This window comes from Mus caroli, chromosome 2 (assembly GCF_900094665.2).
Source record: "Mus caroli chromosome 2, CAROLI_EIJ_v1.1, whole genome shotgun sequence".
NCBI classification, from domain to species: domain Eukaryota; kingdom Metazoa; phylum Chordata; class Mammalia; order Rodentia; family Muridae; genus Mus; species Mus caroli.
The window spans coordinates 50515515-50529675 of NC_034571.1; the positions used below are offsets into that span (position 1 = coordinate 50515515).

Below are 14161 nucleotides of genomic sequence, written 5' to 3' on the forward strand. Positions count from 1 at the left end.
AGGAGAGTGAGAAAAGGAATATCATTCTATTTCTCAGAATTGCATATAGCATTTCAAAAAGTGACCTCTTCCCAGATGTAGCCAAACCTCTGTTGGCAATGGGAGCACGTAGCCTTTTGAAGGATGAAAGCTTTAGGTCTCCGGCTTGCCACTCATTCATTTTCCTTTTGGAAAAATGAGAAGAAAATCACCTACAAATAATATCGGCCACTTTTTTTTATTCGAGAAATTAATAATTCTAGCCACCGGCAAGCCGGCAAGCCTTCCCACAGTCACGTGGTGCATCACAGTCACAATCCATGAATGAGGAGGCCCACTCCAGGTACACTGGGGTGCTCAAAGACTTGCTTTTGTCACAGTTGGCCGATTAAGTCATTTTTAGAATTTGGTCTTCTCAGGGGCAGAGGTTTTATCTTTTATATTAGGTATGTTCTTTTCCTCACACTGTTCAGTTACATAATAGGATAACTGCATGTTCAAAGTCATGCTTTTTTAGTATAAAATACAAAATCACATCCTTCATTTTTGAAGTACCAGTTATTCATGATATTACTTATTTTGGACACAGCAAATAAGACATTGCCAAAAGTACTCTCTAGGCAGAATAAATATGTACCCTGGCCTTATCTGAGCCTGTTGTTAAATATAGCTTTGTTCTCTTTCCCTCTGAACTCCAGGTTAGTTTGCTTGTGATCTACCACCTTATCTTGAAACACAAGACTCCAAATGTTTATGTCCTCTGCAATTTTTTTCCCTTGACTTTTATGTCAGTCGTGGCCTGGTATGTAATTCTGTGCCTTTGCCACATTTTGACCCAGTCCATGCATAAGGTTTGCTCTCAGTTTATCTGTATTCAGTGGCCTTCTGTCATCTGTTCTCCACACATTCGCCTGGCCTCAGCTCTGTGGGGCTGGCTGCCCTCCAGAACCTCATCCTGGAAGCAGCTGTCCTCACAAGGAGAGAGGAGCTTGGTTCATCTGTAAATATTTTCAAGGAGCGGGACTCAATGTCACAAAGAGGTCAAGGCTTCAGTCATGTGGGAAGTGTGACATGATAGCATATGAGAAACGATTAACTTAGCAGGCAGTACTGTACCTCTAAAGTGACAGAGACCTAAAGCAAGCCAGTGTGTATTAGAAGCCCTGCCTTACTGTCTTTCTAGCTAGGCTCTCCAAATTCAACCTTAAGATACTCGTAATGTTGCCTGGAGCATTTCAGTGAGCTCCTTGTAAAGCTTGGTTCTTTAGACCTCTCTTAAGTACTTCACTTATACAAGGTTAGGATGTACCCCTGAAGTAAAGAGAGTGTCAAATATTAGCAGATGCAGGCTCAGGGAGTTTGCCTTCTACTTAGACAATTTTGGTGAATTCTAGTCTCCACACAGACTGGAATATTAAACATGTCATGATGAAGTCGGAAGAAATGGGCACCAAAGGAAAGGATGGATTATTGTCAGTGGGAGGATTCAGTGTTATGCAAGAAGTGGGTGTTGACATGAAATGTGGATGAGTTCTTTTACCCCCTTGTTTGCTAGTGTCTGAGATGTACATTTCTTAGGAAAAAGACAATGCAATGAAAAATAAGGTGTGTTATTTGAAGGCGAGTTAATATGGAGCATCATTGCTAGCAGTCAGAGCTGACTAGAGAAGAGCTCATTCTGAATAAAATGTAGAAAAGAGTTCGATAGGCTATGTGAGACCATTTTGGATGTCTATCAATGTTCACATCAATGAGAAACATGTCCTGTGGAGAAGAGGGCCCCAAGGTCTAGGATAGGAGTAATAAACTACTCTTCTAACACTGCTGGAAAAAGATGGATGGACCACAAAGGCTCTGAGGACACACTACTTGAATTCAAATTTCAGCCTCTAGTTTTCTGTGTGTGCTGTTACATGAATCATTTACTCTCTGTACCCACAGTGTGCTCATGTGTACAAAGAGGATTAGACTTGACCAAGTCTTCTTAAACTTTCAACTTGGACACTCAGCATGTAAAGTATATAAACAAATCAAATGTTATTAATAATAAAAGATGACTTTATTTTAAAATAACTCTTTTGTTTATATAGCTTTTTACTACTTGTTAAAGACAAAAAACAAATATATAAACCTGTGCGATTTTTTGAGTTTATTTCTAGGAAAAGAAGTATATCATGGATGACTATTTGACATCACAGCATGTGAAGCAAATTCAAGATTTTTCAGTTGATCGATACTTTGACTTAATAATTGTTAGTACTAGAGTGACACTTTGCCTGTACTACCTGCAGTACAAATGGCAGAAGTAAAAATGCGACATGCTATTTCAGAAATGGTTGGAAAATCTGCTCTATTCCCAGGCAAAAATTCATATAACAATTGTCAAAATAAAATTCAAAACAGTAACTCAAATAAAAACTTAAAGTCAATCATTCTGAAACAATACAATTAAATCAATTTGAGTTTAATACTCACCGAGGAATGGTGGTAGGAAGATATTAAAATACTTTGTTTTTTGTTATTAAACCATCATGATTCTATAAGAGCCTCACTATTTATACATGGGTGGCCTGGAGCTTGTCTCAAACTCACAGAGATCTGATTGCCTCTGTCTACTGGATGATGGGCTTAAAAATCATACTCCACCATGTTTGGCTGACTAGGGTCCTGAAGAAAAGTTAGTGATGTCCTTTTAAATAAAGTACAGGTATTATTTCAAACATATTGGGTAAAGATCCAAAAGACTGATAGAACATAAATTCTTAATGTAACAAGAAATATTCTCTTTTAAGCGTCAATGTTCTCTCATATCCTTTCAAGTGAGGGATGCCATTTAGTGCAGGTTACATTCTGAGTCTAGTTTTAGTGAATTGATGGGGAGGTGCTAATGATTTAGACTGGCATATGTAATAATCCAAGAAATATTGTTTGCCAAGCATGAGACCAGTACAATTCTAGAAAGGAGAAAGAAAGAAAGGCAAAAGGACAGGACTTTCACCCTTGTAGAGCCTGTTTTATCAGATTGCCAACAAAGGGAGAAGAACATTGACAGAAAGAAAACAGCATCGAGAAAACTTTCTCATGAGCAAGGAACCTGACTGGTGAGACAAAGAGGGTCTGAGATACTACGGAAGGCTTTTCTATCGAGAACACACTTAAACAGGGAGGCAATAAGACCCATAGGAAGGACAAGAATATTATAGGGTGAGAAAGAAGACCCTGGAGTAGCCCAGGGATTAGCTTATATCTGCAACTGTTTTAGCAATCGAAACAGCAGCCTGCCAAGGGCAGAGTGGACGGTGGAGGAGAAACAGAAATAAGATAAGGAGATGTGTTAGTTCACATCATGGCAACAACTTAAATAACTCATTCATGGTTTCCTCTTCGCTCTGCTAAAACTTGGCAGCCCAGTATATCCTTTGAAGGAGACATGATTAAATAGTAAAATAAATAATAAAAATAGCATTACTTTTCTTTTATTCCTTTGTTTCTCAGTCATCACCGGGAAAATACAAAATTCTCATTTTCATTTATTTATTTTTTTGAAGGGGGGAAATTCAGGCTCCACAATTTTTCTCTTGCTCAAGGTCACCCAGCTTGTAAATGATATAGCTGTATTCAAAAAGGCCTTAGGATTCCAGGACCAGCGTGTCCCTGTTTTGTTTAACCTCCAGAGAATACATTGCTGTCCTCTTTGCAGAGACCCCATAGGAGAAGCTGTAATTGGAGCTAAATACTTTACAAGTTCTCTGCTTTTGAGTGCATGAAGGTTTGTCTTAGGGCAGAGGAGCAGTGAGTGTCTATACAAGGGAGAAATGGTCTAGTGATTGTGTGCTTTTTCTGTTTCCAGTTCTGTTTCCAGTTGATGACTTTCTACCAACTTTGCGTATCTGGACTGAATGGAATATGGCATAAGACTCCATGACATTTTAAAACGAGCATGAAATGTGGTAAATAAGCTGGCATTTACTCAAGGGCTCTATATCAGCTGTTTTTGCACTTTGCCCCCTCCATTAAGTTAACTGCCAGGCTGGGGCCATTAAAATGTGGCACTTTTCCCTCAATTATTGCCACACACTAACTGAAGTTATTCTAAGTCCTCCTCATAGTATCATTTTCAGAAAGGGTTTGGTGTTTCCGTTCAGTGTGCCCTTTCTTGATTGTCAGGTCCCTCTGGTTTTGTAATTTTGGGTTCTGAATATGCCTATCTGAAAGCCGAATCTCTGTTGATGATGCATCCCCAAATCCTAGTATTCTATTCGCTTAAAAGAAAGTCATAGAAATAGAGACATATTGTACTCCTCGCAGAAAGCAGCATTTGTTGCTTTCTGGGGGCTTTCTGATTGATGCGGAATGGGAGGGGGGAAGAGTTGGCTGCCTTTTGGGAGCAGATTTAAAGCTGCTTCTCATTGGAGGGGCTCACATTCTCTAAGCTGCCAGACACTGCAGGCTCAACCCAGGCGCGGAGGTGCAATTCAGGCTGGTAGAGCAGCGGGGGAAGGCAGGGAAAGGCGGGGCTAGTGTGGTTCTGCAGCTGATCACACGCACCAGCACACACACCTCATTCTGGTTGCCTCCGCTTGAGCCTTGCATCCTCCATCCATCCGGGACAAGCAAAGGGCGGACATGGAATAGGAGATCGAAGGAAGGAAGACTCAAATGTTTCTATTGAGAGGCACGGTAAAAGCTGGAGCAAAAGCCGGTGTTTAACCTGAAAGTCTGACCTCCGTTCAGCAGTCGCACTGTCGCCTGGAAAGAGGGCATCCCGCACTAAGGAACCTGGGAGTCAGGCGTCCGAGTCAGTCTCTGCTTGGAGCATCAGGGGTTTCTGGCGGAGGCTGTGTACTGTCCCCAGGGAGGCACGGTGCCTGACACACCTGCATTGGTTCTCATCTTGGAACACCAAGAAAAGTAGAAAGGGGTCAGGCACCCTAAGCGCAGGGTGCTTGGCCAGACTGCCTGCGCTGCTTGCAGAGCCTCCTCCTGTCCTCTGTCACTGGGTGAGTGCCTGGGCTTCCAGAGCTCCCTGGAGCGCAGGGGTAGCTTGACGTCCGCTCACCCCCTCCGGAGAGTCCGCCCAAAGGCCCAGGTGGAGCTTGTGAAAACTCGGCCGCCCGCGCACCGCAGGAGTACAGGTCTCTAGAGTCCCGGGAGGGGGATTCTGAACCAGCAGAGCGTGGGTAGGGGGCGTTGCACCGCTGCCCAGTAGACATGCCTCTGGGCGGGATTTTGGCTAAAAGATAGGAGGCAGGAGTGACAAGGGATCTAGGAGCACTCCTGGGGGGGGCGGGTGATCAGGGTGCAGCTGGGAGGGGGGAGGGTCTGGACCAGGCAGGTGGGGCAGTTTAGAAGCTTGGGGAGTTAGCAGGTGGGGTGGGACTTGTTTGTCAAACTCATTAATTTTCAGCAACCAGTTCATGGGTGCTGCAGGACAGTCGAGGGTGGGGTGCCGTGGAAAGGTAAGAGGTGGCCCGGGATGCTGATGGTGGAGGGAAAAAGAGAAGCCTCAAAGAGCTCAGAGGCAAATTTTCACTTGGGTTCTTGCCCCTTGCATTCCCCTTGCTTTGAGTGTGGGAGAACACTTCTGTTTTAGCCCTGCTCCTGGAAAGAAAGCCTCTGTCCCAGGGGAGGAGAGGCATCCGACGGGGCAGAGACTGCTGCTACCTGCAGGGTGCTCCCCACCCCCACCCCCAACCCAGGCGCCTGCTTTCGTCCCCTCCCCTCCTGCTTTCATCCCCTGCCCCCACCTCCTTATTGGTGCTGGTTTGCAGCGCTTGGCTCCTGTGCCTCCGCTTCGTGTTTGAATCTGGCTCGCCCCTCCGTATTATGTCTGCACTCCGAAGGAAATTTGGGGACGATTACCAGGTAGTGACCACTTCGTCGAGCGGTTCGGGCTTACAGCCTCAGGGGCCAGGACAGGGCCCGCAGCAGCAGCTGGTGCCCAAGAAGAAACGGCAGCGGTTCGTGGACAAGAACGGCCGGTGCAATGTGCAGCATGGTAACCTGGGCAGCGAGACCAGTCGCTACCTTTCGGACCTCTTCACTACCCTGGTGGATCTCAAGTGGCGTTGGAACCTCTTTATCTTCATCCTCACCTACACCGTGGCCTGGCTCTTCATGGCGTCCATGTGGTGGGTGATCGCTTATACCCGGGGCGACCTGAACAAAGCCCATGTCGGCAACTACACTCCCTGTGTGGCCAATGTCTATAACTTCCCCTCTGCCTTCCTCTTCTTCATCGAGACCGAGGCCACCATCGGCTATGGCTACCGCTACATCACAGACAAGTGCCCCGAGGGCATCATCCTCTTCCTCTTCCAGTCCATCCTTGGCTCCATCGTGGACGCTTTTCTCATCGGCTGCATGTTCATCAAGATGTCCCAGCCCAAAAAGCGCGCCGAGACCCTCATGTTTAGTGAGCATGCGGTTATCTCCATGAGGGACGGAAAACTCACTCTCATGTTCCGGGTGGGCAACCTGCGCAACAGCCACATGGTCTCCGCGCAGATCCGCTGCAAGCTGCTCAAAGTAAGTGCAGCCCTCCCTTCCTCAAGCAGATGCCACCCAGAAACCCAAAGATTCAATCCCCTTGGGAACCACTCTGCTCCCTCCCGGGGTTTTTCCCTCCAGGGTTTTTCTTCCACCACAGGTAAACTTCTTTGGAGGAGGGGGTACGATGTGGGGAGGGGTAAAAAGGGATGGGAAATGGGCAGAGGGCATAGTTGCCAGTTCTTGTTTTGTCACTGTTCTTGTTTATATTCCTCACCTCTGATATGCTGCAGCACACCATAATGGTGGTAGGGAGAGCTGTGGGCTCCCTCCCATTCTCCCACTACTGTTTTGTCCCTGGAGCACTTTTGATTTGTTGCCAACTCAATACTCTTCTAAACATGAGGCCCTAAAGCTTCCAATGGGAAGAATTAGATGTTGGAAGTTGCCTCAACTTTAGTTTGAGTTTAGTCTTCAGTGTACCCCGTCCCAATAATACTACTAGGTGGATTACTCTTCAGGACACAGTGAGTTTAACTGTGGTCATCTTTTAAACAAACATAACAGATCTAGGCATCTCTTACTTGGTAAAACAGAAGGCACCATATCTGTTTCTTTAAAAACTATAATATGTGTGTGTGTGTGTGTGTGTGTGTGTGTGTGTATCCCTCTAGAGATGTATTCTGTGAAAGCTTGAGTGCTTTTCCTGTAGAGTCTCTTGTTAATTTTATTCTTAATTGCCTGTTTCTATGAAGACTTTGTCAATTATAGATTTTACTTGAAGCTTTTGAGCATCCATTAAAGAAGATTGCTTCCTAACATCAATGCTGTAAACGCCAAAACAAATTGATCATAGGGTTGTTATTAAGGTAAGGTCCTTGTAGCCTTCAGAAGGCAGCACCACAAACAAGAAGTGTCCCCTAGTTATTTGCAAATTAGAGTCTGAGAAAGAGGAATTAAAGTCTAGTTCTCTCTGAAGGTCTACAGATGTCACCACTTCTTCTTCCTCCTCTTCCTCTTCCTCTTCCTCCTCCTCCTCTTACTCCTCTTCCAGGGATTTTCCAGAGTGGTTTTCAAATGTTCACAAACTGAAAACGATAACCACAAATTAATAGTTCATTGTTGAAAAAAAAAGATTAATCTGAGATTATATTAAAAAAGTATAGCTGGGTTCAGAACTTAGAGGTAATAAAATGACTGATACTTGGGTTGAGGTAAAATTTTGCCATTGAAATTTTAATTTGCACCATTCAACTATATTATTTTATCCAGCCTCAACTTGTTATACAATTAAAAGTATTCTCCATGGATTAAAAGAATGTTTTTCTCTTCTGTCACTTTCATTAGCACTTATAAGACCTCATCCTAATTATTCTTGACCAAGTTGGCCAGTGCAGTGTTTGAATTAAAGCAGTTCACTTGCCCTGTCACTTTTCATCACATGAGTCCTTTCTATGCTGCCTTAGTAAACAAATAGCAGTTTTGATATCAGAGTGTAAAATTCCCAGCCTGGCTCTGGTATACATTTTTCATATGGATAGCTATGATTACATAATTTTAATTGACTTTGTTCTTTTATACAATTTAGATGTACACAATTTTTGTAATTTAAGGTGGTGTTTAGTTTTATTCACAACTGTTTGAATTAAGTGGATGGGAGATACAGCCAAGTGGATGAGTTGCAAACATGGTTATGATAGTGATGCTTGTGTGTGCTCACTTCTATGTGTAGAGTGAACTCTCCATATTCTCTAGGGAGGCTCTGGAGCAATCTGAGTCTTTGAACACTGCCAAGGAACCTGTGTGTGGATATTGATTGGGAACTCTCCTTAAGTGTAGTTTATCCTACTCACAAGAATTCAAGTTTTTGCCATTCTCTAATTAAGGTTATATAATAAAACTGGTGTGTTTCCACATACAACTTATTTTAGTTGTTGTAAACATTGTCAATTTTTATTTTTAAAAATCCAAGATATGATTAAAATTAAACTAGAAATCAGTGATATAGATGTGGACAATGAATGGAAGTTTTGGGTCTCTGCAGTGTGCACATACCCATGAAGATTTACCATTTACTGCCATGTACTACTATTAGCAGAACAGTATCTTGAATTAAGAAGTAAAATATTATAATGTTGCAGCAAGGTGCTATATGAACACAAGGTTATAAAATCAATATCACACTCAAATAATAGAGTATTAATGAGTTACTTGTCTTATGATTTATTAGAAACTGAAAGTATTAAAGTGTGACATTAATGGTGTATTGACAGAAATTATAATGAAGTTAATGTAGCTTGTTTTAAATTTGTTTTTCTGGCAGGCATGGTAATTATAATAAATACTTATAGGTTTTTAAATAATTTTCTTATACAATATGGAAAAGAACTCATGTTCTACTGAGAAATTAATAATATTAAGCAAGATTAGAAGGGATGTTTGCTTTAATGAGTGACCCCTATTTTCTGTAAGAGATACTTGAAGTGACCTAAAACAGTCAGCTATGATATATAGGAGAAAAACTATATAAAGGCTAAACGTTTTAAAACTTGCTATGAATAGTATATATGCTTACTAATTATCAGTTCAGGTATCCAGTTTGCTATTGTAAACCATTTTAACACTTTAGATGCTATATTTATGTGTCTTCAATACACAATATACTGCAGTCTCATGTCAACAAATGCCAATGCCAGTATGTTTCTGAAACATAATAATTATAGTACACATATATTTTCTTATAATTTAAGTAACATTTTCTACTCAGAAATTATTTGTTGAAAAACAAAATCCACAAATATAAATTTATTGAATAATTATAATCTACTTTCAGTTTTTTCAAAGACACTGAGAACAGGGTAGTGCCTTTAAAACTTTCAAATGTTGGATAATATGAAGCTTCCTACTCATTCTTCTACGGAATTCCCAATAGTCTGGTGGAAAAAATTTAACTTTCAAGCCTAATTTTAATTTTGCTTATCAATTACATGAAGGCAATTTGTGTTTAAATTCCACCCTCCAGTTTCCAACTGAAAACACTGAAATTTCTTAAGACTGTTTTGTCTCCAGAGTACTTTTGGTTTGTTGTCAACCCATTACTCTTCTAAACACAAGGCACTAACACTTCTAAACTGAAGAATTAGATGTTGGAAGTCTTTATTTCATACCGTGCACTTGAGATTTTGTTTTTCACTGTCTATAATCTTATCTTGCCTGACTGACACCTTCAAAATAGATCTTGGTGAAACTTTTCTTTAGACCCTAACCTTCTTTTTAGAAACATCAATCCACATGAAATGTGTATATCTGAATAAGATCAACATTTTCTGCTAAAGTGTCATAGAGTTCTAAGATGGAGTCCATCAGAACTGCTAGGAGCTAGGCCTGATATGGGTTGTTTTAGTGGAGCTCATTATAACCTAAATGAATAAATAAATAAATAAATAAATAAATAAATAATAGAGAAACTATTTAGTTTTGCTTTAGCTTTGCCCTCTTTAACCCAAGCATGAAAGTTCTCTAATAGGTGCAGATCTTAGGCTCTTTCTAAAATACTTTTTACACTGCTAGTAATATTTTATTTTGTTTTATTTGTTTCTGTTTGTGTTAATATTGGTCTTATAAAGTACAGGGTGCCTTGTGCACATACATAAAGTATGAACAAAAGTAAGAGATGTGAAAGCACAGAAGTAAGCAGCAGTAGGCAGGAACAGATTATAAAAGGAGGCAGGAAAAGGCATTTCATGGACTGAAGGGTGTTGTTTAGTAGGAAAGCAATGTGCAAACAGGGATACAGATCCTGCCCACAGTTATTATAAAGCCAACAAAGGGCCCCTATGGAGACACACAGCAGAGCTTTCATTTGATAAGTACAAAAGGCTCACATAATCTATTACAAGATAAATTTTATTACAGCTAAATAAGGTACATTCCTTTCCTAAAAACGGATATCTATGGGTTTAATTAGTTTAGCATTAAAAAAAAGTGGTTTTTAGACTTACCATTGACTTTAATTCTACCTGAGCTCAAATTTCTAGGTCTAACCATCCAAAATGACTGTAAAAAATGTCCATCACAGACAGTCCAGATGGAAATTTAGGTCTACATGCCTCTGTAGCTACCGCAAATTCTGACCAGCATGCCATAGGTTTTGTCATAATTGCTTTGAGTCACAGAGGCAGTTTAATGCCTGGACTTAGGACATGTCTTAGAGAGAGTTCCTACTCTTAACTCTAGGGTCTTACTCTGAGTACACTCAATGTACTTTTTCTTTGTGATTTGACCACATACTGGCATATAAAAGCTCAAAGATATGATAGAGCACATTTAAAGAGAAGTGAAATTCTAGTGTAAGGATAGACAGTGGTATGAGAGATTATTTTGCCCTCTCTACCTGATCCTTCTTTCCTTTGCACTGACGGTACAGAACTTTGTCAGGTGAGAACTGTGGAAAATCAAAGGTATGAACAGGTTACAGACTATGGCAGCATCAGGCAGCAATGAGTAGGCATTTTATTCAGAATTCTCTGCCAGTTTGAAACTGAAACAAAACTCAGTTACAGGCCAGAGATGGAAGCCTAGCAAGTATCTAGGAAGCATTAGTAAGGTGGATGCTTTGAAGGGTGAGTATTTACACCTGGCCACATAATTCCAAGAACGACCGTGGATGGACACAGGTCTGCTTCTGTATGCTAGGGCAAAGACAAATGTGAATTTGTATAAACCTTCAATTATCTTTGTTTCTTACACTGAAAGCAATCTACTTGTCTAAATTTCCTGAATAAGATACTCCCCTCTGAGCATTTGACTCTTTTTTCTATCAGTTGTAAAATTGCACTTGCTTATCTTGTCCACTTTTTTGGAATCCAAGAGGACCCAAAGTCATTGGATAATAATTGATTCTTTAAAAGTCAAACACATCACTTTACATTTAGGAAAAAAAAAAACCTTACAATACATTCAGAGACCTCTTCTCATTAAATGTGAACTGTATAATTGAATATTTTTATATAGATGTTTTAATGTGAACAATAACAGAACTTATTACTATAACTGAAATTATACAAATTGTTTCAAAAATCCATGCTCAAATTGTAATTTGAGACAGAACATACAAGCAATTGGTAAGCCTTAGTAACTTTTCACCAATTCAAAACTTTTTCTTTAGTATGTAAAACAACTAGTTTAGCTTTGGAATGATGGAGCTCTTTTAGTATCTTTCTATAATTCCATATAATCAAATTTTACAGTTGTTTCTAAGCCATTTTCAGATGAGAGTTTTATCAACTTATCTTTTAAATTGCTAAGAATTACCAACTTTCCTTTGTTTTCTTTTCTCCTACATTTACTTATTTTCTCATTTCTTCTACAGTTTTCAGCATCTTTACAATCAGATCCTTTATTTAAATATTTTACTATTTCAATCTAAATTTTGAGCAACTTTTTTTTTCTTTAAAGGCAATGTGAATTACTGTCTAATCAGACCACTCTTTCATATTTTATCAGTGTAATAATCCTACTCTCAGCTCCTGTTGGAATAGGAAAATTGTTTCAGGATCTATGTTCACTAGCCACAAACACTCTCATAAAGGAGGTCTACTTATTGATTCAGAACACTTATCACGATGCAAACGAAAGATTAAATTCATTTTATCAAAAAAGATTCTGCCTATTATCAACACTGAACATAGGAGTTATTAGCCACACAGGATAGAAAGCTGATAGGGATATATATATGCTGCATCAGCATGTGGTCACAATGTAGAGTACTGCATGCCTTTAGAAGGCTATTTACTTAACTATCTTTTCCTCTTTATCTTCAGTTTTTATGTGCATGTAAATGTCATAGTTTTTAAACAAAATCACCCAATGTCTAGTATAACACTTAAAAAAAATTTTTATTATTACTTTGTTAATTTTGCTCTGGCTGATCTTGGGACTTGTATCAGAAGTAGGAGCTCCTAGATGATAGAATTTAGAAACCAGTTCAGAAAGGGTTTGTTTTGAGAATGAATGTAGTTGTCCCGTGCAGCTTTCTGCAGGCTCAAAAGTGGCATAGAAGTGATAGTGGAACTTAACTCCAGTCAGCAGTTCAGACTTCAGAGAGTTTTAGTCTTCCAGCACTCTCCACTCTGACACCACCACGTCTTTCACTTTTGACCTCCTCCAAAGCCTTCTATCTAGTTCTAGTTATTTATAGACTTCATAGTCTATGAACAGTAGACAAACAAAAATCAGAAAGTAAATGAGTTTATGGAAGAGATATCTAATGTCCTGGCATAAATGATGAAGGTGTGGATGATAAATTTATGTGTGTGCACTATTTCAGGAAATTAAACAACAGATTATATAGTGACTGCTGCAAAACAATTTTTAATACATATGTGTGGGGTATCACTGATTTTACAAGAAATACGAGGAGCACCTTTCAATTAAATGAAGTTATTAGCACTTTCTCCATAGTGCCACAAAATAGGGAGATCTGGGTCTGATACATAGTTGAAAGGCATTGGTTGTTGAAAGGTGGACAAGACAACATTAATTTATATGGAATGAGCAAACATTTGAAAACAAAGACATGTTGAATCTGAATGGAATGGATCTATGCACATTTAAAGTGAAACCACCTATGTATTAATAGACCTCTTTACTAAACAATGAAGTATTCCCAATTCAAGCTTGACAGTCTCCTGGTAGTCTAGTTGTGTTTAGACCACTTTCTTTCTTCAGTTGTTAAAAGGATAATATTAGGAAATATTAAGCATAATAACTCTAAAGCCACAGGTATGAATAATAAATATATAAAAAATAAGGTGAATTTCTGTTTTGGTATACACATATGATGATCAAAAATTATCTTCTTTGGAGAAATATTAGCAAAAATGAGTGCTTAGAGACATTATTCAGGCTGTTGTAGAGAAAATCAGAATTTAGAATAGCTAGTTATCAGACACAAATTATAGACATAACTTATAGATTTCAGATTATCGCCTTGTGCTTGTGTAGCACCTGTTGCTTCTTAGGTAAGAGAACAATAAAGTGAGCCTTGTCCCTGATTTTTGTTTCTCAGTTATCATTTCCATACACAAATCATTGATCAATATACAGCTGGCAGTATTCTGAGACAGCCAGTCTCATTTTTAATTTAGTAATTTGAGACTATATTGAGAATATAGGTTTCGGGAAAAAGCTCCAAGCAGGCATTTTTTTCCTGCTGTTTTGAAAATACTAAAATTATTTCCAGTGTTGGTTGCTAAAGCTGAGGTTTGGCATTTTGGGTAATCAGCTTCCCCACAGATTGAAAACAAAAGCTGTGATCAGAATTCATGTCTTTCCCCAATCTTTTGTTCAGAAAACCCCCCACCCCAGTCCTTTTCTTCTACTTTTACATTCTACTTAGAGAAGAAAAGTTGTCTCAGTGTGCTCCATGGATATTTTCCTACCCAAGTAAACTTTCCAGTATTAACAATTGTATTGGAGCCTCTCAAATGAATCAGGTTAGCTTTTAAAGGCGAGTGTGGTGCTCTCAATTCTGACATACAAACACTGACTGGGAACTGCTGATCTTTTTCTAGGAAAAGCAGATTATTTACTTCAGAATTTTCAGCCTTATTTGCCAACCATGATATACCTTACTTACCAAATCCAATATATTTGTTACAAATAAAAATAAGATTTTTGTTTTGAAATGAAT

The 14161-nt window shown here is 39.5% G+C and overlaps 1 protein-coding gene across 1 annotated transcript in view; it reads left to right on the forward strand.

The window, feature by feature from the left end:
• Nucleotides 1-4896: 4896 nt before the first annotated feature.
• Nucleotides 4897-14161, forward strand: part of Kcnj3 (potassium voltage-gated channel subfamily J member 3) — a 161903-nt gene continuing 152638 nt past the window's right edge. The window contains exons 1-3 of the mRNA XM_021154362.2: nucleotides 4897-5114; nucleotides 5387-5438; nucleotides 5751-6507. Coding sequence (XP_021010021.1) covers nucleotides 5806-6507 — 702 coding nt within the window. The 5' untranslated portion in view covers nucleotides 4897-5114; nucleotides 5387-5438; nucleotides 5751-5805. The remainder of the gene's footprint in view (nucleotides 5115-5386; nucleotides 5439-5750; nucleotides 6508-14161) is intronic.